Source organism: Chiloscyllium punctatum, chromosome 14 (genome assembly GCF_047496795.1).
Source record: "Chiloscyllium punctatum isolate Juve2018m chromosome 14, sChiPun1.3, whole genome shotgun sequence".
In the NCBI taxonomy this organism is placed as follows: Eukaryota; Metazoa; Chordata; class Chondrichthyes; order Orectolobiformes; family Hemiscylliidae; genus Chiloscyllium; species Chiloscyllium punctatum.
This window is the reverse complement of record NC_092752.1, coordinates 12,326,256-12,352,001: the sequence shown is the minus strand read 5'-3', so window position 1 is coordinate 12,352,001 and position 25,746 is coordinate 12,326,256. Positions and strand designations below refer to the sequence as shown.

At 40.1% G+C, this 25,746-nt stretch overlaps 1 protein-coding gene across 3 annotated transcripts in view; it reads left to right on the top strand.

Moving 5' to 3' along the window:
• tbck (TBC1 domain containing kinase) overlaps nucleotides 1-25,746 on the top strand; it is a 195,960-nt gene that overhangs the window by 46,983 nt on the left and 123,231 nt on the right. For all 3 annotated transcript variants that reach the window (XM_072583896.1, XM_072583894.1, XM_072583895.1), the window contains 13 exons: nucleotides 803-863; nucleotides 941-1,002; nucleotides 2,070-2,131; nucleotides 2,930-3,078; nucleotides 4,579-4,711; nucleotides 6,159-6,258; nucleotides 7,740-7,789; nucleotides 8,858-8,987; nucleotides 12,137-12,235; nucleotides 14,808-14,870; nucleotides 18,496-18,622; nucleotides 20,449-20,499; nucleotides 21,332-21,415. In XM_072583896.1, coding sequence (XP_072439997.1) covers nucleotides 803-863; nucleotides 941-1,002; nucleotides 2,070-2,131; nucleotides 2,930-3,078; nucleotides 4,579-4,711; nucleotides 6,159-6,258; nucleotides 7,740-7,789; nucleotides 8,858-8,987; nucleotides 12,137-12,235; nucleotides 14,808-14,870; nucleotides 18,496-18,622; nucleotides 20,449-20,499; nucleotides 21,332-21,415 — 1,171 coding nt within the window. The remainder of the gene's footprint in view (nucleotides 1-802; nucleotides 864-940; nucleotides 1,003-2,069; nucleotides 2,132-2,929; nucleotides 3,079-4,578; nucleotides 4,712-6,158; nucleotides 6,259-7,739; nucleotides 7,790-8,857; nucleotides 8,988-12,136; nucleotides 12,236-14,807; nucleotides 14,871-18,495; nucleotides 18,623-20,448; nucleotides 20,500-21,331; nucleotides 21,416-25,746) is intronic.

The following is a 25,746-nucleotide window of genomic DNA, read 5'->3' as shown; positions in this document are numbered from 1 at the left end:
GCGCGTGAGGTTTGTCAATACATTAATCACTGTCTCTCTCTTGTTTCTAAGCTTTGTTTCTTCACCACTTAGCCATGTCAAGGCATTTTTCTTCCTGCATTGCCACCCTAGATTTACCCTGGCCCTCGAGTCTTAAAAAGAGGATGTACATACTTTTCCAAATGCAGCTTTCACTAGTTGCTCTCCCATTGGATTACACATGTACAATAAGAACAATGGTAGTGTAGCAGGTAACAGTGAGGATCCAGGTGTGAGTTCCAGATCCATATGTCATGCATCCTATCTTCATTTTTATCGTTAATCCCAAAACTCCTCTACACTAAAAGTCATCTTTGTAAACTTGTAACACTGAAATTATTCCTGGCTCTGTGAAGAAGCTACGGAATGGTACAGTTGCAGTTATGACCTTAACAAGCTGCATTTTCCATAATAATTGAATATGTTGACTCCAAGTGTGTACAAGCATTAGTTTTTGTAATATCACTTCCATTTCTTTGCATGAAGTTGGATGTGCCACTTACTGGCTATCCAATTAAGGATATTAGCTTCTATCAAAGACTAGCTTCTATCATTTTCCCCTGGCAACTTGCTTTCTTTTGCCAATGAAATCAAACCATATGTAGTGAAACGCAAGCAATACATGAAAGCAAGCATGCCAGGACTTTCAAGTTAGACAAAACAAAACTATTCATTCAACCTCTTTTTCTTTCCAGATGTATTGCATGTAACAAATCAATTATAACTGTGATATAAGACCACATTTACGAAAAAAAACCTGACTACGCATATTTATTTTGTGCAGGGTCACAAACTGCTCCAGAATGTGGATATTTCTGAACGGCTAAAATTTATCCTAAATCTAGGTAAGACTGTTTTCATCACAGTGTGTGTCAATGATTTAGTTTCTCCATCTTGTACTTATTCCAGGTTTGTTTTGCAGGTTGTGTGGATGATATCTTGACTGTGATATCAGAAGAGCATGGCTGCTTGGAGATTACCATGGTTAGCTTTACTGACATTGTATTTTGTAATGATTCTAATTGTCATCACTACATTGTACAGTGTGATAAAGTGATGGAAAGACCGGATATCATAGTGCAACATTGCTGTTTTTTCTCTCCTCTCGGATTCTTCAGGGATTTGAGGGTTATGAAGAGTGGCTAGAAAGAGGAGTTGAGGCCTGGAGTAGTTGAGCCAAAATCTTTTATAATGGCTTGAGGGCTCAAACGGACTATGTCTGCTCCTATTATTCATTTTATATTCTCTCCCCGTTCCTTGCTGCCATTATGCCACTTCTGAATATTGCCCTGATGATTATTACTCTCCATTCCCCCCCCCCCCCACTCTTCCATACACATCTATAGATATCTTTCTATAGAATATCCCAACTATTCACCACTTCCTTACCTTCGTGATCTTCTACCATTGTCCCAGGTATGAATACCACTTGAGTAAGGTCTCAGCTCTTTCTATAGCTATTTTTTTTAATGATTCTGTGAGTAAAAATCCCATGTCTGTTAGGTACTCCCAACGTTCTAGAGATTCAGGTTGAGTCATGAGAATAATTGAAATTTACTGAAGGGTAGCAATTTACGTACTGAAGGATTGGAGATGTAGGCACGAGCATACAGCTGATACCCAGTTTAGAACATCAGACTGTAAGACATAGGAGCAGAAGCAGTTCATTCAGACCACCAAATCTACCCCACTGCTCAGTGAGATCATGGCTAATCCAATAACCCTCAATTCCACTTTCCTGCCTTTTCCCCATAATCCATGATTCCCTTGCAGATTAAATACTGATTACTGATTAGGGACTCATTGTTATACCCCAGGGTCATTGCATTGTAGCAGCACACATCAAACTGTAAGGCAACCTTACTCATGGGACTGACCAACATCTCTACCTATACTCAAGGAATTTTGAAGATAGACCTGAAATTTTCAATTGGTGAGATAGCACATCTAAATATATGAAACAAAGAGTATTTGTTTTGTTCCAAATGTGAAGTTGATTTGCCCTCTGCACACTTGTCGATAAATATAAATGCTGTTTCATCTTCTCAAAGGACTTACCCAAAGATGTTCAAACACTGTTGAAAAAATGCCTGACCTTTCACCCATCCAAAAGGTGAGTGATTTCGCAACTTCAAAGCAAATTTCAAATGCCAAATCTAAATGACTTCTCTCAAAGATAAAATAAAACCAGTCTGACATTTCTACTATATTAGCCTCATTTGTTGTGAGCTTGTACACTTGTGCAGTCCAACGTTTTTATCAAGGTGGGTGACTTGTTTATCGGGAATGTGGGTATTTTTCCACTTTGGATATCCAGCATCCCAAGTCGGAGAAGTTAGTTGCAGTATGAAATTCCCTGAACTCTACCCAATGATGTGCCTTTCCTGCAGTCATAGACAAGAGTTGTCTTATTGCAGGAGACGTCTTTGATCCCTTGCTAGCAAGACTGGAAATTAAGAACAGTCTTACTGTGGAACATTCCAGTGCAAAGCTGATTTGAAAGTACCCAACCTTTGTAAAATGGTTTCTTATAGTATTAACTAATTTGAGTATCAGTTAAATTGCAAATCACCCTTTCCTCTCAACATTTTACAGTATCTCTAAGCAGCCACATGTGGAGCCTGGAGTAATGACGACTTCGGATTTTGATTGTTCTCCTTTGGTGGGGTTGTGGGCACTGGGGAAACAAGTCTCCTGCCTTCACTTGGCAGTTCTCTGGCGTGGTGAACTGTGTCAAGAGGGATTCCAGTCATTGAATCCACATGCTGTTATGAAGTAGCAGCAACCCAAGTTCTTTTTAAAGTTTATATGTTGCATGACTTATTGTATCGCTTCTCTGGAATGTCTGTCTACAATAACAATTTTGTTCCTGTTGCATGTCAATGTGTTTTGGAATCTGTTTGTCTATTAGGCCAACTCCAGCTGAACTGCTACAAGACAGTGTATTCGCTGAAGTTTCTGCTTTGTACAAGCCGTACCGCAAACCTGATGGTCTCTTTACATCCTCTCTGCGTTGTGCTGATTTAATCATTCCTGAGGACCTGGGCACGTTCTACAAAGGTATTTGGGAGATTTATTCCAAAGTTCTGTGTTGGCCATATTGTACAAATGTGAATTGAGATGCAGATAATGGCTGTATTTCATCTGGGCTGCTTATTAGAAACATGTGAAAAAAATATAGAAGTTTTGTACTGGGGTAGCACAGCACTAACTATGATGTCAGTGCAGTAACTCTGAGGTTCATTAAGTGATGCTTTCTGTTGAAGGAAACCTTTTTGAGATAGTAGCTTTTTCTGAGTAATTGCTCCACATTTTGAGGTGCATGTTATGTCGGTTTAGGTTTCCTGACACAAGTACTGTTAAGTTGAATCCCTGGTGATGCTGATCCAGTTGCCTGACTGAGCATTGAAACCTGACCATGTTTTCATTGTGTTGTGGAAATTGAGCTAGAGCAGCAAAGAGACTATCACCTGATCATGCTAGTTTGCACATCGAAGTACAACGCAGAATGCAATGGAGACTATTTCACTCTGCACTCAAAATGTTGGTAATAACAGGGCTGTTCTTTCATCAGCATATTTATGTTTGGACTAAGTTTTCTGGTCATGCTTAAAACTTTAAGGTAGATATAATGTGATTCTCAAACCAAACTGTTGAGCATTTGTAGCCGAGGAGAATATTCAGTTCTAAATGCCAAAAAATGCTCAAATCTAACAAAGATGGGTAATGATTAAGGAGATGAAATGTTGAGGGTAGGTATTTATTTCAAACATCTACCCTATTTTAATATCCACATAATAGACTTGTCTCCTTGCATATTTCAGTTTTGTTGTCAGTACAGAGGCAATTTGAAATAAAACCAGAAAATGGTGGAAATGTTTAGCAGGTCTGCAGTATCAATGGCGTAGGAGATAAGGTTAAAGGTTTTTGGTCTCAGCGCTTTGTCACCAGTTCTGGGGTAAAAGGAAGTATCTAATACAAAATGGAGTCACAGAAGTTAATCCTCAGCACTGTTTTAAGTTGTAATGAGTGAAAGGATAAGCTAGCTGATCCAAGCTATCTGATCAAATGCAAGATGGAAAGCAATGAAAATGTTGGTTATAGAATCAGCTTAGGACGAGGTCAGTTCAGCTCATTGTAATCCATGTCATTAAACTCCCCTGATCTTTCCTCATAACTTTTTCAAACGTTTCCTTTTAATATAATATTCAGTTCCCATTTGGACGGTACAGTTAAATCTGCTTCCACCACCCTTTCTCACAAAGCATCCCAATATCATCGTAACTGATGAAAAAGGAAATACAGACTTAATTTGTGCACCACGTTCTTGTAATTTCATCCTTTTAACCCATGTACAGAGTCAGGATCAACTCTTGATATTGTGAAAACCTTTATAGCGGTTTCTGTAGACTGTTGATATCTTCTGTCATTGGCAAATTTGAGCATGTGATAAGTGTGCATGGTAGCTCTATAGGAAATGAAGCCATCAAATTGATTAGATATTTAGTACCCAGATTTCCCAAAGGTGCAGTGTTACCAAGACATTTTTTTTCCACACAGATGAAGATTATCTTTCAGAAAGATCTATTGATGAAGTCTATTATCTGTGGTGTCTGGCTGGAGGGGACTTGGAGAAGGAACTTACAATCAAAGGAATCATTCGCTCCAAACCTCCAATTTGTACATTGTCAAAGTAAGTCAAAAACCTCTTCCAAACTTCTAAGACCCAGTTACATCATGTTTGTCTGCTTAGCACTCTTTTTTTATACTGATATAAAACAAAGAAGATCTGAAATAAATAAAAACAGAAACTGCTGGAGAAACTTGATAGCATCTGTGGGGAGAGAGAGAGGGGGATAAAAAGTAAAGTGGACAGAGTAGATGAGCTCTGGGCTCCTGGGCTGAGGAGCCCGCATGTTGCTCTGCTGCTATCTTGGAAGGACACTAGATTGAGTGAAGTGCAGGTAAATCACTGCTTCACCTGGATCTGGGGCCTTGGATAGTGAGGAGGGAGGAGGTAAATAGTAAAGGCTGTGTATACTGTCTCAGAAAGTGATCTGATGGTTGCTGGTGAGGTAAATCATTTGGCCAGCATGATTATATCAAAAAGATATTTTGTTTCCTTCCACTCTTGAGTTGGAATTGTTGATATAATAACACTAATGTTCTTTCCTGGTATACCTCTGAGGTTTGAAATTCTGAAAATCAAAGCGTATTTGAGAAGACTTCGGACACTCAACTAACTTGTGGATGTAGTTCAGTACATTGAAATTTATTGTTTATTAAAAACCTTCCTTTTAATTGTTTTAGTTATTCCTATGTCCACATTTAAAATGGCAACAACACATGCAAATCTATTATGCTGTGGGTGCACTGTTCTAACAACAGAGGAGTTCTTGCATTACCACTGGCAATAGTGTATAATGACAATGTATCATACTTATCAAGGCAGTTTCCATTGTAAATTTCATGATGCGAGTGTAGAATTTAATATTGCAGCACGTGACTTCAAAGCACTGATTTGTCAATCGTTGGTACTCTACTCTGCTTCATTGTTTATATGCTATAAATTCCCAGACCCATCTTTGGTCAGGATAGACCAAAGAGCCTAGTGTTTTATCGACCATTCTTTAGTTGAAACTTCACAGGGCCAAATTATGAATGAAAAATGAAAATATATCTATTATGCCTAAGTTTCTATTGTGTTATTGAATGAAATGTCAGAGGACCAACCTGTTAGACAAAGAATACATGACAAGTGAGTAAGTAACAAACAGGTCTGGTCCTATTGTCTTGTCTTGTGTCTATAGCCACTTAGATTTATAGTAGTTGTGAGTATTTTAAAATCAACCAATAAATGTTGCCAACTTGCTTTTGGACTGACTTGTGAAATTAAACAAAATGCTACAGTTCCAAACTGCTAGAAATCTGAAATGAAAACTGAGTGCTGGAAATACTCAGCAAATCTGGTCACATCTGTGAAGAGAGATACAAAGTAAATGTTTAAGAATGATGTTCTTTCATGTTCTGAAACTTCAACTGTTTTTGTCTTCAGAGATGAAAAACATTTCTATCATGTTCTGTTTTAATACCTGCTTCTGGAATAAAGGTTTTGAATTTCAATCTGGTCATTTTTTAAGCTTTATATTGGAAGACGGAGAAAGTTTTGGGCAAGTGAGGGATAGAAGTTTCCTCTTGGATGATACCACACTGACACTGCCATTATGCCAACTCAGAAATGTAAGTGTTAAAATCATTCTTTCAATGTGCTTGTAAATAATACAGTATTTTTGAAAATTGAATCCTGATGATTTCCTTGACTAAAATTAGAACTACATCCACTAAATCAGGAAAAATTTTTGATTACCTCTAGTTTTCTAAACTTTATGGCTTTTACACTTTTAGATTTATACATCAGTCCAGTGAGCACTGGTGTCATGTATATATGTGGCTGTGTGAACAGAAGGCTCAGTATGGCCTTTATTTTTGTGAATCATCTACATATGGCTGTTGTTTCAAGTTGTGATCAATTTTAATGAATCAATGCTTTAGATTCCATTCTGTTTCTTTTTGAAATATGAAATTACCTGTCAGCAAATCATAGTATTAACGTGGTTTTGCTGTTGTAAGCAGTTCTGGTCACTATCATGAGAATAGATGTTACGAGGAAATAATGTTTTGCCCATCTGAGGATAGTGATTATTACTACCACTGCGGCTAGTGTAGGTAGTTTGTCTTTTGGTCATAACTAGTAACGACCTCAGGAGTCAGGTAAAATAAGCAATAAGGTATTTATTTCATCACTACAAACCATGTACAAAGTACATGAGTGACTGTCTCAATCTCCCTAACACGCGCTCACGCTTGCTCTCTCTCGCTCGTGTTCATGGGTACTCTATGACACCATAACATAGGGAGCTCACCAAACTCTTCCAGATATTAACCCTTTCAGGCCTACATAAGACAATGATCAGACTGTATATTATAGCTTGAAATAAAAAGCCTCAACTTAAATGTTTTAGGGATCTCAAACAACCATACATGTAGGAAATGTTCTGTTTTTAGCCCTGGCCATCCAGATGTTTAACATAAAATGTTTACTCACTGCATCTCAAGCCTTTTTTTGTCAGAAATTGGTTCTAGCTGTTTGCTAGCAGATCTGTAAAGAATTGGCTCTGAGGTGTAAGGTGGGGAATGGTATCATGATGGTTTTTGTTACTGAACTGGTAATTCAGAAGAGGCCTCCGAACTGAACGAAAATTCCTTGAGGTCTGATTGTGCACAAGTAACAAAGGAGCTAATGACTGAACAACTGTGAGTTCCCTTTTTGGGCTATTTCAGAAGATACAAAGGCTGAGACTGAAATTGGGTTGATAATAATTAGTTGCAATCAAACTCTGTATTTCTCATTCGTTGGTAAATTTCTGTCGCTCAGTGATTCCTGTTTTGATAGACATTTTTGAGCAAAATACTCAAAAACCCAAATGTTTAAGATGATGAACTGAGCATTTGGTGCTTGATCTCATTATTATCCTGTCCATTTCCATGGCCATTTCAGTCAAACTCTCAATCACCAGATTATCCACTCTCCCGGCCTAACAGTGAAGTTCTACACAGTCAGACCATCCAATTGACCATTGATTAGTTTGCATACTAGGACAGCAATATTGTTTTATATTTTTGCAGCATTTATCTGGCACTTCAATTTGCTTGTCTTGCAGAGATTGAAAGATGTCGCCGGAGAAGCATTTTATCCTTTGCTGGAAGATGAGTGAGTAAATGCCTTGTCACTTAATTGGTACCTGGACCAAGTTTCAGAAATGCAGGTTAATCACGGGGTGATGTTAGAAACTCAGGGGTTCCACCTTAACAGTTTGAGGAAAGTTGCTAACTTTCCCCCTCTAGATAGAGAATGCTGGCTCATAGAATAAAAGTGGATAAAAATGTTGTGGTATAAGTTATCTAATTCTATGATGGATCAGATGCGAAGAACTGACCTACCTACTCTGGTTCGCATTCAATGACTTCCCATCAGGTGTGTTGTTCTTGGAGATTGGAGACTGATGTTGTTTCCTTGGTGATGAGCAATCTAGTTTCCTGTGAAATCCAGTCGCATGTTTTTATTTTTCTTGGTGTTCCTTGTCTGGCGTTAACCAATTTTGATGTGCTTCTGCTAAAATGTATACACTTTGAGAAAAACAAATGTCTGCAGGTATTACAAAACAATGCAGTTGTTTTTCACCTGACAGTGACAATGCTGGAAGAACATGCAACAACAAAATATTAGTGTCCAGCAACAGTTCCAAAACCAGTAATAGACAACTCCTTTATCTTTATTGGCAGCATAAGAGTATAATATAGATAGCAACAGGATCTGAGTGAAATGCTTGAAACTTTCCCATCAGTTTGCTGATGGCTCAATTCATTAAGAGAAACATCCTCAAGTTCTGCTCTTATATTCATCCAACAATAAGGCATTAAGACTAAAAATGGCCTACGTAAGCTTTAAAGGCCCACAAAATTCAAATGGGACAAATCTGGAAATATGGCTGCAAATGGCTATCTGGACTTCATGGGCCAGTTCCACAAAGCTAGGAGGTCACAGGAGAATCAAAGGGATGCAACTTAACTCTAAATAAGCACCAATGTATCTATTTGTCAAAGAAGTTTGCTTTTGTCCGAGTCCGATTAAATGTAATGTCAAGTAGAAATTGCAGAATAGAAATAGGCCATTCCACCCAATGGTTTACCCCAGCAACCACGCTCCATACAAGCTTCCTCTATCCCTCATAAATGGCAATTGCAACTCTGATGTATAATGTTTTCTTTAATTTCCCAGGCAGTCGACTATATCACCTTCCAACAGCAACCATGACCTTACTGCAGCAGCCACCCTGCCTCTCATTATAAGAGAGAAAGACACGGAGTATCAGCTGCACCGAATTATTCTTTTCGACAGGCTGCTAAAGGTAGGATTGACGTTTTAGCACTTCTGGACAAAGATGTGAAATCTTCAGGCAAATTAAATCTGACATTTTCACATTGTCAAATAAATTGGCGGTTAAAAAGGCAAATGAGACATTCAGCGTTGGCCTGCCAGTTTCTGAGTTAAGGAAAGGCATGTTGTATAAATTTAATATTTATTTTCTTCTACTTCTTGAATTCTGTGCCCAAAAAGGCACGCACAAACTACACTGCCATAACTACTGCTACAGGTAGGGCAAGGTGGTAGGTACTGAAAATAACTGAGCCAGAATGGGGATCAAACCCTATGCCATTGGCAATAATCTGATTTATACCAGCCATCCAGCCAACTAGGTTCCCAGGGCATCCATTTTTCTTCTGAGGAATGCACTTTAATGTTCATGTTGCAGCCTGGAGCTATGGATTGTGGTGGTGCAGTGATGGTGTCTAAGCAAATAAGGGAGGCTGTCAAATTGAAAGAGAAGGCACACAAAATGGCCAAGATCAGCAGAAACCCAGAAGACTGGGAAAGCTTTAAAGGTCAACAGAAAGCACAAAATAAACTATAAATAAAAGTAAAATAGATTATGAGAATAAACGAGCTTAGAATATAAAGACAGATAGCAAAGGTTTCTATAAATATGTAAAATGAAAAATAGTGGCTCAAGTAAACATTGGTCCTTTAGAGGATAAGAAGGGGCATTTAGTTATGGGACATGTGGAAATAACCGAGGCATTGAAGAGGTGTTCTGTGTTGGTCTTCGCAGTGGAGGATACGATTGGCATATCAGTGTTTGACAGAGGCGAAGGTTGGTAAGGACCTGGGAAAGAATCGTTACCACGAAAGAGGTAGTGTTGGGCAAGCTAATGGATATGAAGTTAGATGATTCTCCTGGCTCTGATGGAATGCATCCATGGGTGCTAAAAGAGGTGGCAGGAGAAATAACAAATGCACTTGTGGTAATTTTCCAAAATCCACTGGACTCTGGGGCAGTTCCAGCAGATTGGAAAAAGCAAATGTGACACCACTGTTTAAAACGTGAGGTAGTCAAAAGATGGAGAATTATAGATCAGTTAGCTTTGTCTCTGTAGTGGGGAAGATGCTTGAGTCTATTGTCAAAGAAGAAATAGCAAAGGATCTAAATAGAAGATGTCTTGTTGGGCAGATGCAGGATGGGTTTATGAAGGGCAGGTCATGCTTAAGTAATTTACTAGAATTCCATAAAGACATTACGAGCACAGTAGACAATGGGAACCCAGTAGGTGTGGTGTATTTACATTTCCAAAAGGCACTCAACAAGGTGCCGCACAAAAGGCTGCTCCAGAAGATAAAGGTGCATTGCATTAAAGGCAACACATTAGCATGGATAAAGGATTGGTTAACCATTATGGAAGCAAAGAGTGGGGATAAATGAGTGCTTTTCTGGTTGGCAATTGGTGACTAGTGATGTTCCTCAGGCATCAGTGTTGGGACTGCAATTAATCATAATTTACACCAATGATTTGGAGGTGGGGACTATGGGTAGTGTGTCAAAGTTTGCGGATGACACTAAGATGAGTGGTAGACCAAAGTGTGCAGAGGACTGTGAAACTTTGCAAAGGGGCATAGAAAGTTTCAGCAGGTGGGCAAAGGTCTGGCAGATGGAGTACAATGTTAATAAATGTGAAGTCATCCATTTTGGTAGGAGTAACAGTAAAAAGAATTATTACTTGAATAGTAAAAAGTTGCAGCATGCTACTGTGCAAAGGGACCTGGGTGTCCTTGTGCATGAATCTCAGAATGTTGGTCTGCAGGTACAACAGGAAATTAGGAAGGCAAATGGAATTTTGTCCTTCATTGCTAAAGGGATTGAGTTTAAAAGCAGAGAGGTTATAGGGTGTATAGGGTATGAATAGGCAGCTGTACAGGGTGCTGGTGAGGCCACACCTTGAGTACTGCATGCAGTTTTGGTTACCTTACATGAGAAAAGATGTACTGGCACTAGAAGGGGTGCGGGAGGTTCACTAGATTGATTCTAGAGTTTAAGGGGGTTGGCTTATGAGGAGAGTTTGAGTAGACTGGGATTATATTCATTGGAATTTAATAGAATGAGAAGGGATCTTATAGAAACACACAAAATTATGAAGGGAATAGATCAGATTGAACTAAAGAGGATGGTTCTGCTGGTGAATGAAAGTAGGACAAGAGGGCTTAGCCTCAAGATTAGAGGGAACAGATTTAGGACTGAATTGAGAAGGAACTTCTTCACCCAGAGGGTTGTGAATCTGTGGAATTCCCTGCCCAGTGAAGTAGTTGAGGCTTCCTCAGTAAATGCTTTTAAAGCCAAGATAGATTTATGTTTTAACAATAAAGGAATTAAGGGTAAGTGGAGCTGAGGCCTCGAAAAGATCAGCCATGATCCTATTGAATGGCAGAGCAGGCTCTAAGGGCCAGATGGCCTCCTCCTGCTCCTGGTTCCTGTATGTAAGAACATATTCCAATTTGAATGCCAGCAACACCATTTTTGGTAATTTATGTTATTGCTGTTTCTGTATAAATGCATTAACGATTGTGGTATACAGCTCGGGTGAATGCACTTCTACTGTAATTTATTTGGGTTTGAAACAGTTTGCAATGTGAAAAGGATGTGAAACTTGAGAGTGTCAGTTCTATCTCTCTTCCTTTTCCCATGAATATCAAGAAGCAAGATTATGTGACATTTCAACAATAATTTATTGTTGTGAGGTGCTTTGGATTAGTGCTATCTAAGTGCAAGCCTTTTTTTAATCCCACATTCCTTTGTGGTCATACCTGGTGATGAGACTTGTGTGCTCTATATATCTGCAGTCTGTCACCTTGCACTCCATCTTAGCTTTGCATTAACGCTGTGGAGAAGTCTTTTGGTGTTCTGTTTGTCTCTAATGCCATAACGTACACACGAATGTAGCAAGCAGTGAAACCAGTGAATGCGAATGGAAAACCAACCACTCCTGAGTGCAGTTCAAGTGGCATTCCACACGCACATTGTCTCCTGTTGAACCTTACAACCTGAAATCCAAACATCCGGCTAGAAAGTCAGAGATTGCAAAAGGTGAAAGAAAAATGGGCAAAATGAGAGAGAGGATGGTGATGCAGCTAATTAATTCTTTATCTATTTTAATTTCATTTCTTTAGGCATATCCATACAAAAAGAATCAAATTTGGAAAGAAGCAAGGGTGGACATTCCTCCACTAGTACGCGGTTTGACCTGGGCTGCGCTACTTGGCATCGAGGTAAGAACGAATTACTTTGCAATGTTTTTATTGTAAAAGAAGGTTTCATTCCTCTGCACCAAAAACAGAAGTTGCTGGAAAAGCTCAGCAAGTCTAGCAACATCTATGCAGAGAAATCAGAGTTGATGTTTCGAAAGGTGATCCTTCCTCAGAACTGATGGTAGCTAAGAAAATGTTGGTTTAGATTAAGAAGATAGGAAGATAGGGTGGCGGGGGTGGGGAAGGCAAGGAGTAAACAATCTGGGGATAGATCCTAAAGAGAGAGAACAGTTGGATAGACAAAGGAGTAGATAACGATTTGGCTAGAAGAGTGAATAGCTACTAATGGAGACTGTTCGTGGCTATCAATGGGTTGCGTGCATTGGCAGCCTGTGTGATAACAAGGCCTGAGTTGGAGAGAGCTTAAGCTCTAAAGTTATTGGACTCAATGGTGAGCCCAGAAGGCTGCAGGGCCCCCAAGTGGAAAATGAGGAGCCGATCTTCCAGATATCATTTAGGGTCAAGCGACCCTTCCTCACGATTGATGGTAGGTATGAAAATGTTAGTTTATATGCAGAAGATACGGTGGGGGGGGGGGGTGGAGGAAGGAGTGAACGATAGCTGGAGATATAGCCCACTCTCTCTGATTTCTTTCCACAAATGCTGCCAGACCTGCTGAGCTTTTCCAGCGATTTCTGTTTCTATTTCTGACTTATAGCATTTGCAGTTCTTTTGGTTTTCATTCCTCTGCACCCTGGTGAATCAGGATTTGGTTCGGTTTCCCTTTAGGTTCTTTAATGTTTGGCATGTTAGTGAAGCAACATGTAGAACGATGTGTTATAACTGTCACAGTGCAATCCCTGAATTAGCTTCTGTCCTAGATCACGACAGGTGGTGAAATTTTAAGTTCAATGAAAACCTGGTTTTAAATGCTACCCTAATAACAACCCATCTGGTCCACTAATGCCCCTTAGGGAAGAAAATATGCCATCCTTACCAGGTCTGGCCTACATGTGACTCCAGACTCCAGCAAAAATAAGACGAGCTTATCCACCCTTTTTGCCTAAGATCATCTGCCCATCCCAGGTATTGGTGTAGTAAACCTCCTCTGGACTGTTTCTAATGCATTTACACTCTTCCTTAAATAAGGAGCCAATACTGACCACTGTGCTCGAGAAGTGGTCTAACTGAAGTATAACTTCCCTACGTTTGTATTCAATTCCCCAAGCAATAAATAATAACATTCTATTAACCTTTCTAATTACTCGTGTACATGGTTAACTTTTAACTGCCCTCTGCCTTGAAGGGCAATAAATGATGGCCTAACCAGTGAAGCCCATGTCCCGTGGATGCATAAATGGAAACATTGACTCCCTTGTTAATCAAGAATCTATTGACCTCTGCCTAAGACATGTTCAATGACCCTGCCTCCATCACTCTCCGTGGAAAACTTTCAACCCTCTGAAAGAAAGAATCTTCAAATTCTTCTCAACATCTCAGTCTTTACACAAGTGACCTTTATGTTTTAAAGTTCCTGTCCCTTCCACAAGAGGAAGCACCCTTTCAGCATTAATCAAGGCTGTTCAATTAGCACATGATAGACAGAAAGGCTTTATTGTGTCACAGTTAGTCCTGTGAAGTGCTTTTGCATTTTCATGGTATGAAATAGGATGCTTTTTCAACAATGTTTCCTGGCAAAATAAAGAAAAAAAGACTATTCAACTGAAATTAAATGTCCTTCTTTTGACTCTGTAGCTGTTCCATTGCTTGCTTGTCCATCTCCTGTAACCTTTGTACAAGGGGCATCCAAGCATAGTTTTCCCAGAATAGAGGGTTAGAAGCTCAGAAGAATTGCATGTATTGCAAAATATTAATATGCAGGTACACAGGTAATTAGAAAGGTTAATAGAATGTTATTATTTATTGCTTGGGGAATTGAATACAAACATAGGGAAGTTATACTTCAGTTAGACCACTTCTCGAGCACAGTGGTCAGTATTGGCTCCTTATTTAAGGAGGAGTGTAAATGCATTAGAAAGAGTCTAGAGGAGGTTTACTACACCAATACCTGGGATGGGCAGATGATCTTAGGCAAAAAGGGTGGATAAGCTCGTCTTATTTTTGCTGGAGTTTCGAAGAGTAAGATTGAGACATACAAGACTTTATTTAACCATACACCCTACCAAGACCCCTCCTAATATTGCATGTTTCCTTTTATGAGAGAATGGAGAAGTTGGGGTCACTGCTTAAAAAAATAGACGTCATCCATTTAAGATAGAGATGAGGATTTTTTTTATGAACAAACATATGAGAGAGGTGGGAATAAGAGGAAAGATTGAGTCGACTTGAGTGGAGTAAAAACGCTGGATGTGCTGTTGGCTGAGTGACCGGTTTCTCAGAGGTATATCTGATATATGTACAATGCCTTGAGAAAAAGTATGTGCTCAGCCAGCTTTTCCCTGAGAAAGTAAAAGTTGTCTGGAAGGCTAAGCCTTGCTTAGATAGTATTACATTTTGTATTTGAGCGCACACACACACGCGATTTTTTAAAACGGACATAATTTGACTTAATTGCTTCCATTCTTCTTTCCAGGGTGATATCCAAGCAAAATATGATGCAATTGACAAGGATACACCAATACCCACTGATCGACAGGTAAGGGTGATACACTGTGGGATCCTTTCGTATCCGGTAAGGGAGATATATTGTTTAATCGGTGGTAGGATAGTTTACATAAACATTCTGTTAATTCATTATGCACTTGAAGCAAGATTACAGTTAAGTTGCATTGTTATGGTTTGTGCAGTGTTGAACCACCATCAGTCACAAGTTGGAATGTATTTTTGCACCAGCATAATTTCTAGAGATCAACAAGACTTTGACAGCTCTTACTGAGATTATATTGTCTACACATGGTTTTTTTCCATGACAGCTACTCCAGTGGCATCATCCGTAGATGTCAAGCCCGTTTCAACATGTATACTGATGACATGCAGCTTAACTTGCCCTGTATCGCTCTCAACTCACAATCATTACATTGTCAGACTGCTCGTTTGACATCTGGTCTTGGTTGAGAGCATAAGAATGTAAGAGATGGGTGTAGGAGTAGACCAAATGGATCATTGAGTCTGCTGCACGATTCACTGTGATCATGACTAACCACAGGCTACAACGCCACTTTTCTGTCCTCTCTCTTGTCCTTTCGTTTCCTGAGACCAAAGCTCTGTCTATCCCAGTCTTAAACAAGTTCAACAATGGGGCACCTACAACCCCCAGGGGTAGAGGATTCCAAAGTTTCACAACCATTTGAGTGAAATAATTTCTCCTCATCTTGGTCCCAAAATGATTAAAAAACCTTTATTCTGAGACTATCTGCCTGCTTTAGATTCCCTGACGTCTCTCACGTTCTACCCTATCGACTCCCTCCAGAATCTTGAGTGTTTTAATGAGATCTTAAAAATGTGTTGCTGGAAAAGAGCAGCAGTTCTGGCAGCATCAAAGGCACGTGCCCGAAACGTCGATTCTCCTTCTCCTTGGATGCTGCCTGACCTGCTGTGCTTTTCCAGCAGCACATTTTTAAGCTCTGATCCCCAGCATCTGCAGCCCTCACTTTCTCCCTGTTTTAGTGAGATCACCTTTCATTCTAAATCCCAGAGAACAAGGGCCTAATTTACTGAGCGTCTCATCATAGGAGAAACGCATCATTTCTTGGATAAGTTTAGTTGAGTCTTTGCTGCATGACCTCCAATGAAAGTGTTTGCTTTTTCCTAGTGCCTGCAACTAAACTTTGTGAGGACTACAACTGTCATGTTTCATGCCTGCTTTGAGCTCCAAACCATCACCATTGATTCCATGTCCCTCCCTTAGCCATTGTCTCACGCTGATCATACCCTTGTTCAGTTAAACCCAAGTTGAGCAATCCTTGATACAAAGACTACCTGTTTTCCCCCCCATCATGTCAGCTGCCTTAGTCCATCTGCCATTGAAACTCTTTTCCAACCAACATCACCAGAAAGAAATGATCTAGTCATTCACCTAATTTCTGTTTGTGAGACTTTGCCAAGTAAAACCTGGCTGGTATATTTGTGCACACAACAACACTGACTTCAGAAAGGCTTTAATTGGGTTTCAAGTGCTTTGGGACATCTTGAGGAGATACAATATGCTACATAAATGCATGTTCTGGAAATTCAGGATACTATATAAGTGCAAGTATTGCATCTTTGATCATCTTAAATCGTTGCTTCAATTTGAAATTCCAGTAAATAATTTTTGAGAAGGTCGCATTGCATTGCATTTTATTTCATTTAGTTTAGTTCAGATGGGCCAGTGGGCAGATGAAGTTTAATTTGGATAAATGTGAGGTGCTGCATTTGGAAAGGCCAATCAGGGCAGGACTTACACACTTAACATTCCTGGGGAATGTTGTTGAACAAAGAGACCTTGGAGTACAGGTTCGTAGTTCCTTGAAAGTGGAGTCTCTGGTAAATAGGACAGTGAAGAAGGCATTTAGTATGCTTTCTTTTATTGGTCAGAGTATTGAGTACACTAGTTGGGAGGTTATGTTGTGGCTGTACAGGACATGGGTTAGGCCACTTTTGGAATATTGCGGGAAATTCTAGTCTCCCTGGTTTAGGAAGGATGTTGTGAAACTTGAAACTTGAAATCAGAAAAGATTTACAAGGATGATGCCAGGGTTGGAGGATTTGAGCCATAGGGAGAAGCTGAATAGGGTTGGGGCTGTTTTCTCTGAAGCTTTGGAGGCTGAGGGGTGACCTTATAAAATCATGAGGGGCATGGATAGGATGAATAGACAAAGTCTTTTCCCTGGGGTGGGCGAGTCCAGAACTAGAGGGCATAGGTTTAGGGTGAGAGGGGAAAGGTATAATAGGGACCTAAGGGGCAACTTTTTCTCCAAAGGGTGGTGGGTGTATGGAATGAGCTGCCACAGCAAGTGGTGGAGGCTGGTACAATTGCAGCATTTAAAAGGCATCTGGATGGTTATATGAATAGGAAGGGTTTCGAGAGCTATGGGCCAAGTGCTGGTAAATGGGGCTAGATTAATTTAGGATATCTGGTTGGCATGGACGAGTTGGATCAAAGGGTCTGTTTCTGTGCTGTGCATCTCTATGACTGTATGACTCTATTCCCTACACGTGTCACAGAAATAGATGAATCAGCACTTAACCTGTCTATGCCAGTGTTTCCTAATATGAACAGCATGAAAGTTATACGTAGTGTTCTACAGGTCTTCATATCTCATATATAGTGTTTATGTTAAGATGTTTAGAAGTTGTCAATGCAGTGCACTTAGAGATGTAACTTGTATAACCTAAGAAGGGCTTTTTATGATAAATTCTCCACTTGTCTGCAAGGCATTGTGACTCTCTTCCATGAAATAATAACATTTGCTCTGTCTTTGACCCTGCTTTATATTCTATGACTCAGCTTTTATTTCCACCTGTGGAATTCAAATTGCAGCTCGTGCTGTACAGGACATGGGTTAGGCCACCTTTGGAATATTATGTGCAATTCTGGTCTCCTTCCTGTTGGAAGGATGTTGTGTAACTTGAAAGGGTTCAGAAAAGATTTACAAGGATATTGCCAGGGTTGGAGGGTTTGAGCTACAGGGAGAGGCTGAACAGGCTGGGGCTGTTTTCCCTGGAGCATCGGAGGCTGAGGGGTAACCTTATAGAGGTTTACAAAATTATGAGGGGCATGGATAGGGTAAATAGGCAAAGTCTTTTCACTGGGGTCATGGAGTACAGAACTAGAGGGCATAGGTTTAGGGTGAGAGGGGAAAGGTATAAAAGGGACCTAAGGGACAACTTTTTCCCCAAAGGGTGGTGCGTGTATGGAATGAGCTGCCAGAGGAAGTGGTGGAGGCTGGTACAATTGCAGCATTTAAAAGGCATCTGGATGGTTATATTAATAGGAAGGGTTTGGAGGGATCTGGAACAAGTGCTAGCAAATAGGGTTAGATTAGGTTGTGATATCTGGTTGGCATGGACAAGTTGGACGCAAGAGTCTGTTTCCATGCTGTACATCTCTATGATTCTGACTCTAAATGCTCTTACCTTATCACAATGCAGCAACAACCATTGCAATCCAAACTTCCTGAGAAACAGCAGCACTTTTGATGAAGTCAGTTTAGTTCTGTTTCTTTCACCAACAAACAGCACCCTCTTGTACATCCTTTCCCCTGAATAGATGTAGTTATGTTTGCAGACTTGCAACATCTGTCCATCAATCTCTGTTTCTGTGGCTGATTGCCTTTCAGATTGAAGTGGACATCCCACGCTGCCATCAGTACGATGAGCTGCTGTCATCACCAGAGGGTCATAGAAAGTTCAGACGTGTGTTAAAGGCTTGGGTAGTCTCCCATCAGGAACTAGTCTACTGGCAAGGTAAGTTTAACTGCTGCAGTTGATTTTAAAAAAAAGTCTCTGTAGCAGCCTTAAGTGCACTTAACTGTTTAAATAAATCGGGTTAGACAAAGCTAAATTTACCCGCCACTATTTCTGTAGAAGTTGGTTGGCTTCTCTTACAATCTTATCATCTGATACACACTAAAGACAGTTGGAATCCAAATTCTTTTCATCACAGAGAAATTAGCTAACATTCTGGGATGATCTATAATCAGTAACTAATGGAAACCCTATCCCAAACAATGAGCATTCGTAAACTAATTGTGTTTTTTTTAAATTACTGATTATCAATCCCAGTAATTTCCCCCCATATGTTTTGATTAATGCTCAGCATCCTGTCAGCATATTGGAATTATATTGCTCTGGTTGAGGGAACTATCCCTCAACTGAGACCAAGATCAGACCTTACTGATGTGACTAGAAGGCTGCTGAACTGAATAGTGAGGACTCGATGCTTGAGTCAGCATCTAGTAATGTTGACTGTAAATTCATCATCTGAAACTATTAATCATTACACTGTACCAGCAGAATGTCAGTCTGTGAAAGTTGACGCAACTTAGTTTGCAGTCTTTTCTACTCCAGCTAAAACTAATTGCATCAGTGGAGAACTAAAGAAATTCCACAATTTCTGCTTCATTAATCTGTTGTGAATTTGTGACGCATCCAAGAGACTTCATTGGACTATCAGTCTGGCAGTATGTAGATATTGCAGGGGCAAGACATCCTCCCCAGTATAGGGAATGCAGGCAGACTGACACACAATTTTATGCCACTGGCCAGTGTGACAATTTGCAAGCACCACCCTATCCCCTATTTTCCCAGTGGCTGGATTGGGGGCAGCTTGTTAAGGTACCTGAGAGGTCAAATAAGGCCAGTGATCAAAAGCTAACTGGAAATTTCAAGCCACCTTGCAGGACATCCCCTGTTGTGGCAGAAGTTCAGAAACTACCTGGAGGCAATCTCTGCAAACCAGAGTGGGAGTGGGACTTTGAAGCATCTTTGCAGGTCTCTCTGCTGTCTGCCTGGCAGCTGTGTCCATTTGGTTTCTGAAAGAGCTGAGAAGCTGTGTTTCTTTCTCTCGCTAGCTGCAACTCCTTCTCCTTTTGGCCCTTCAGCTTTGGTAGCTCGTCTCTCGCCCTAATATTTGGATGGCTTGTGCATCCTCTGCCACTAATTGGCCAATTCAGGATATAGCTGCTTCCAATGCAGGAATGGATCAGAGCCTGAATGTGGCCCTAATGTCAGAGCTCCACGCCCAGATACCAAAATCATGTCCTAGGGATTAAAGTATCGGACAGAAACGGAAATACAAACAGCAAATGCTGCAGAAGCTCAACAGCTCTGGCAGCGTCCGTAGACAGAGCAACAGAGTCAATGTTTCGAGTTCTGAAGAAGTGTCATACTTGACTTGAAACATTAACTCTGTTTTTCTCACTCTACAGATCTGCCAGACCTTTTGAGTTTCTCCAGCATTCTCTGCGTTTGTTCAAGATTTCCAGCATTTTCAGGAGTTTGCTTTTATCAGAGGGAAACTATTGCACTATATCTTTAGCTTGTGCCACACAGGGACAAGTAAATAGGGGTTTGGGTTCAGCTGTTATCTATTCGGCCCTTGATAAGGATGAAAATTTGAAGGTGTGACAGAAGACTTAACACATTGAATGGGAGTTTCCAATAGCATGACCAATATTCCTGACTATTACATTGTATCACCTACCTATCATCAGCTTATGTATTTAGTGACTAAGATCTGAAATACTGGCTATGGCCTTGTTTCTCATCTTTGAAATACATTTCTGCCCTAGGTTTGGACTCCTTGTGTGCACCATTCCTGTATCTGAATTTCAACAACGAAGGTAAGTACGTAATTGTTTTTGACAGAATGACAGGCCCTGGCTGTAAGAAAAGATTAGAGCAACTGGGATTTATCACAAGGTTAAAGAAGATTGGATTCCTCAGGGTTTGAAATCAGGGGAAATTACTTTCACTGCATGGTAGTTCAGTCACTCGGAGAGCATGTTTAAACACAAACAAATAGGCAGAGATTAAGAGAATTTCCTTTTGCATAGGTTATTAGAACATTTATCAGAAGCAGTAAAGGGTACAGACTCAACGATAATTTTTAATAGGGAATTGGATAAATAATTTGAAAAATAAATGCTCAATTGATATGAGGAAAGGACAGGGGAATGGAACCATGGGCAGCTATTTTGGGGAACAGTGGATTAAATGGCTCCTAATAGCTTGTAAAATCCTCAGACTGAATCTATGTAACTCTTCCCAGCAGTAACTGATTTAAAGAAACAGAATTATTAAACCGATTGAACACCTCTGCTTCAGAGATAGCTAAATTTCAGAAACACCATCTGATTTCTACTAATGCTTTACACAACAAAGAATGAACTGGTTGTAAGGGTACCTTTCTTGGGGGAAGAAACAGGGACAGGTGAACTCATCTAAGTCCTGTCTAAGTGGTCTACCAAAGGCAAGATACCGAATTGTTTTGACATTCTCAAAGACAGAGTGCCTATCTTCAGATTAAAACTGGTACATGTTACAGGAAGATCAAGAGAAAAGGTGGGGAAAGAGAATGCAAGTAGCTTAATGGAATTTATCTATATGTGTGGGGGGATAAGGTATAGTGAAACAACATACCACTCAGAATCTGACTTTGTCTTCTTGTTGCAGCCTTGGCGTATGCTTGCATGTCTGCCTTTATTCCTAAATACCTGTATAACTTCTTTCTGAAGGACAATTCTCACGTCATACAAGGTAAATCACCAGTTTCCTTATGCATGATGTTTGTCTATGTTTGTTTGTTTGTTTGGGATGGCACAGGGGCTTATTGGTTAGCACTGCTGCCTCACAGCGCCAGGGACCCAGGTTCAATTCCAGCCATGGGTGACTGTCTATGTGGAATTTGCGCATTCTCCCTGTGTCTCCTGATTTCCTCTGGATGCTCCAGTTTACTCCCACAATCCAAAGATGTGCAGGTTAGGTGAATTGGCCATGCTAAATTGCCTATAGTGTTCAGGGATGTGTAGGTTAGGTGCATTAGTCAGGGGTAAATATAGAATAATAGTGTAGGGGAATAGGCCTGGGTGGGTTACTGTTTGGAGAGTCAGTGTGGACTCATTGGGTTGAAGGGCCTGTTTTCACACTGTCGGGATTCTATGAAATTCTATTATTACATGAAAAAAACTGGTTTGAATCAGCCAAACACTACGATGGCTCAATGTGCTTCGGTAGTATGTGCTACCCAATGTACTTCTGTAGGGTCTGCCAGGAGGAAGGGGAATAATGTCTTTAACACGTCTATTAATTGTGTGATATTGTTATAGCAGAACCCGAATTGATCTCTGTTTTATTATTCAGTGGATTTGTTATTAGATAATTAATTCGAAAATAAAATATAAGAGATGGTTGCACCCTATTAAAGTTGTGTGTTTTACTTATGTGCCATGAGACTAAACAGTAATTCAATATTATGTTTTCTTTTGCTCATGAATGCTTGACTTCTGTGCTTTGTCTCATCCAAGCTGCTTAATTGAATTATTGCCTTTAAACATTCTATTACTCTTTAATTTGCAACCGCTGCTCTCGAATTAATTCCAAGGGGAATTATCTAACAATATTTTGTCAACCAACTCACCTGGTCCATGTCGATCTTATTTGACTAATAATGCATTTCCCACTAATTTGTGAGGAAGGAGAGTGCGTGCTGTTTAGTGCATCTCATTTCTTGTACTAAGACAGATCCTCATCTGTTAGTTGCGTGGTTCATCCACTTTGAAATCTCCAGGGGCTCTATCAGTCAAAGGTATGGAAAACCCCCTCTCCAACTTGATATAACTGGATTATATCAGCAGACTAGATGTCCCTCATCCCAATTCCTACCATGTTTCTAGTGAATGAGCTACCAGGGTAATACTCAGAATGTCTTTAGGGTGGGTTTGGGGTCGGGTGTTGTTGTAAAATGAACAAATCAATTGATTTCTTGGAAGTATTTGTACATCGCTACTGCTTCTCAAAATAACGACCAGTTTTCTCCTGAGTCCTATCTAGGTGCCCAGCTTTCTGATGGTAGTTAGCATTCAATAACTCCCTAAGAGGATATTATGTTCCTGTGGCTTGATTTTGAGTGTCATGAGACTTTGCATCTGAGCCTGGGGCTCACCTGATCGTGTATAAATAAACACCTTCAACAGGCATTGCTGCATGGTGGAAAGGTGGGAACCCGTTATCAAATTTTGGCACGTTCATTGATCTGGTCCTCACTGAGCCAGCAAAAGAGCTAAATGTGCTGTGTAATATCAAGTCCTCCTCATCAAAAAAGGGCATTTAAGAGGCATACCTTTAATTCTGAGTCTGCATCTCGGGTGGTCAGAGCACAAAGCAGCAATTATTTCACACGCTGATTGCAAGCATTCATCCACAATAGAATGTGGTAATCACTTAAAGCGAGCTGCCTAACAGCACCATTCTGTGTGAATTAGATGTTTAATGCTCTTTAAGATAATACAGTTTAGCAGAATGTAAAGGGATTGGGGGGAGATATTGTGGGACTGAGTGATGAAGTCACTGTTTGTGGTTTCAGACCAGGCTGGCTTTTTCAGAGAATCCACAGAAATAAAAACTTTTCAGCTGGCCAATCCTTTTTGTCGAATAATCAGTCTTTATTCTTCAGCATTTCTGTTGATTTAATTTTCTTCATCTCTGTCAGTGTTCAGAATATGAACAAATTAAATTTTGATGAATAAAGGATAGAGTTGTAGAAGATTAGGAATGCTTCAGCAGTTTTCTCCAGCTCACATCAAGCAATTCTTGCATTGTCCAGTGTGTGGCGCTGCTAACACACAACTGGAGGAGCATGAAATAAAACACATTAGCAATGGGCTCGTTCACAGAAATACATTATTGTATGGGATATGAGCCTGTTGTTTGATCCTTCTGCTAATTAAAGATTCCATACAGTTGATTTGTGCGCCCCCCCCCCCCCCCCCCCCACTGCTTTTCAAATGTGCTTTCACTCGATTTAATTCGGGCAATCTCCACTTATTTATTTCATAGTCCCAATACAAAACTGTAAACCTCACTTTGCACTACATTACTCGCAGGTTTTCCTATTCTGTAACTGTGTTCCCCAGGTTGCAACATCTAATAAAGATGTAGTAGGCTGGAGGTAAGAAGTCTATCAGTGCTGCAGCTATTGAACCATAATTGGTTGACTGGTGCCACTTTTGTGTGGAATGATGGGGTCTTGTCAGGCCCAGGCTTTAACTGAAGAGCTTTAGGGACTGGTTTGTGTCTAATGTCTAGGTGATGTGGAGTGTTTGCAAAGGAGTTCAACTTTCATATCATATGCATTGCACATGTCTGTTTTGCTGCATCATTTAAATATTGTTTAAACATTCATGTTTATAGTATTTTGAATGCTGATTTCTTCTCTAATTAATGCTCACATTCCAGATTGAGAGTATGTGTAGCCACCATCAGTTAAATTCTCATTAAACAATAAATCACTTGGTATGAATTTCACTAAAATCAAGGTGGAGTTTTGTCTATGATGTTTTCTTTGAAGCATTTAATAGTCAGTTATTAGTTTAGTCATATGTTGCTATGTATCACATTTCAGGTCACATCTATTCTTGCCATTTCAGCATTTGCCCAAACCTTGTGTTACATTTCTTGGAGTCTATTATTTTCCATGTTCCAAGAATTATGACCGGCATTTTTCAAGTTTCTGTTCCTGTATATACTCCAGTGGGAAAGCTTTAATCTTAAATCTCACTTCCAGCTCCCCAGCTCTTCAAACTCTTTCTTTCCTAAAGTGAGCTATGAGGAACTCATTTTGAAGGGTCCTTCCTTAGATGGAGTCTTACTCATCAGGAGCCCATAAAATAAATTGGATTGACATGTTCACCTTGTGATGAGGTATATTCAGAGATAGCATTTTATTGCCTTCAGTAGTGGAGGTGTGGAAGGACTACACATCTTTTATATGGCTATCCAAAGCAGAAATACTAAATTTTTTTGTACAGTCAAAACAAAAATGGAATCAAGTGGTGTTTGCTTACTGTTTATACAAGAGCATGTAACTTATGCCCCTTAGATCCCTTTTACATTTTTCCTCTTTCACCTTAAGCCAATGTCTTCTGTTCTGGACTCTCCCACCCCAGGGAAAAGACTTTGTCTATTTACCCTACCAATGTCGCTCACTGTTTATACAAGAGCATGTAACTTATGCTGAAACTGGAATTTGATACTTTTTAGAGATTGACTGGCCCCAAATATAAACTTATGTAAGGTCACCCCTCAGCTTCCGATGATCCAGGAAAAACAGCCCCAGCCTAGTCAGCCCATCTCTGTAGCTCAAATTCTCCAAACCTGGCAACATCCTTGTAAATCTTTTCTGAGCCCTTTCAGGTTTCACAACATCCTTCTGATAGAAGGGAGACCAGAATTGCACACAATATTCCAAAAGTGGCCAGCATTCCAAGAGTAACCAATGTCCTGTACAGCTGCAACATGACCTCCCAACACCTATACTCAATGCTCTGACCAATAAAGGAAAACATACCAAGTGCCTTCACTATCCTATCTACCTGCGCATTCGAGGAACTATGAATTTGCTCTCTGAGGTCTCTTTGTTCAGCAATACTGGCCAGGACCTTACCATTAAGTGTATAAGTCCTGCTAAGATTTGCTTTCCCAAAATGCAGGACCACACATTTATCTAAATTAATCTCCATCTGCCACTCCTCAGCCCATTGGTCAAGATCCTGTTGTACTCTGAGGTAACCTTCTTCGCAGTCAACTACACCTCCAATTTTGGTGCCATCTGAAAACTTACTAACTATAACTCCTACGTTCATATCCAAATCATTTATATAAATGATGAAAAGCAGTGGACCCATAACTGATCTTTGTGGCACTCCATTGGTCACAGGCCTCCAGTCTGAAAAACAACCCTCCACCACCACCCTCCGTCTTCTACCTTTGAGCTAGTTCCGTATCGATATGACTAGTTCTCCCTGTATTCCATGAGTGAAAGAAATGCTTGGGATTCAATTTATCACAAAAGGATCTATGTTCCTTTCAGT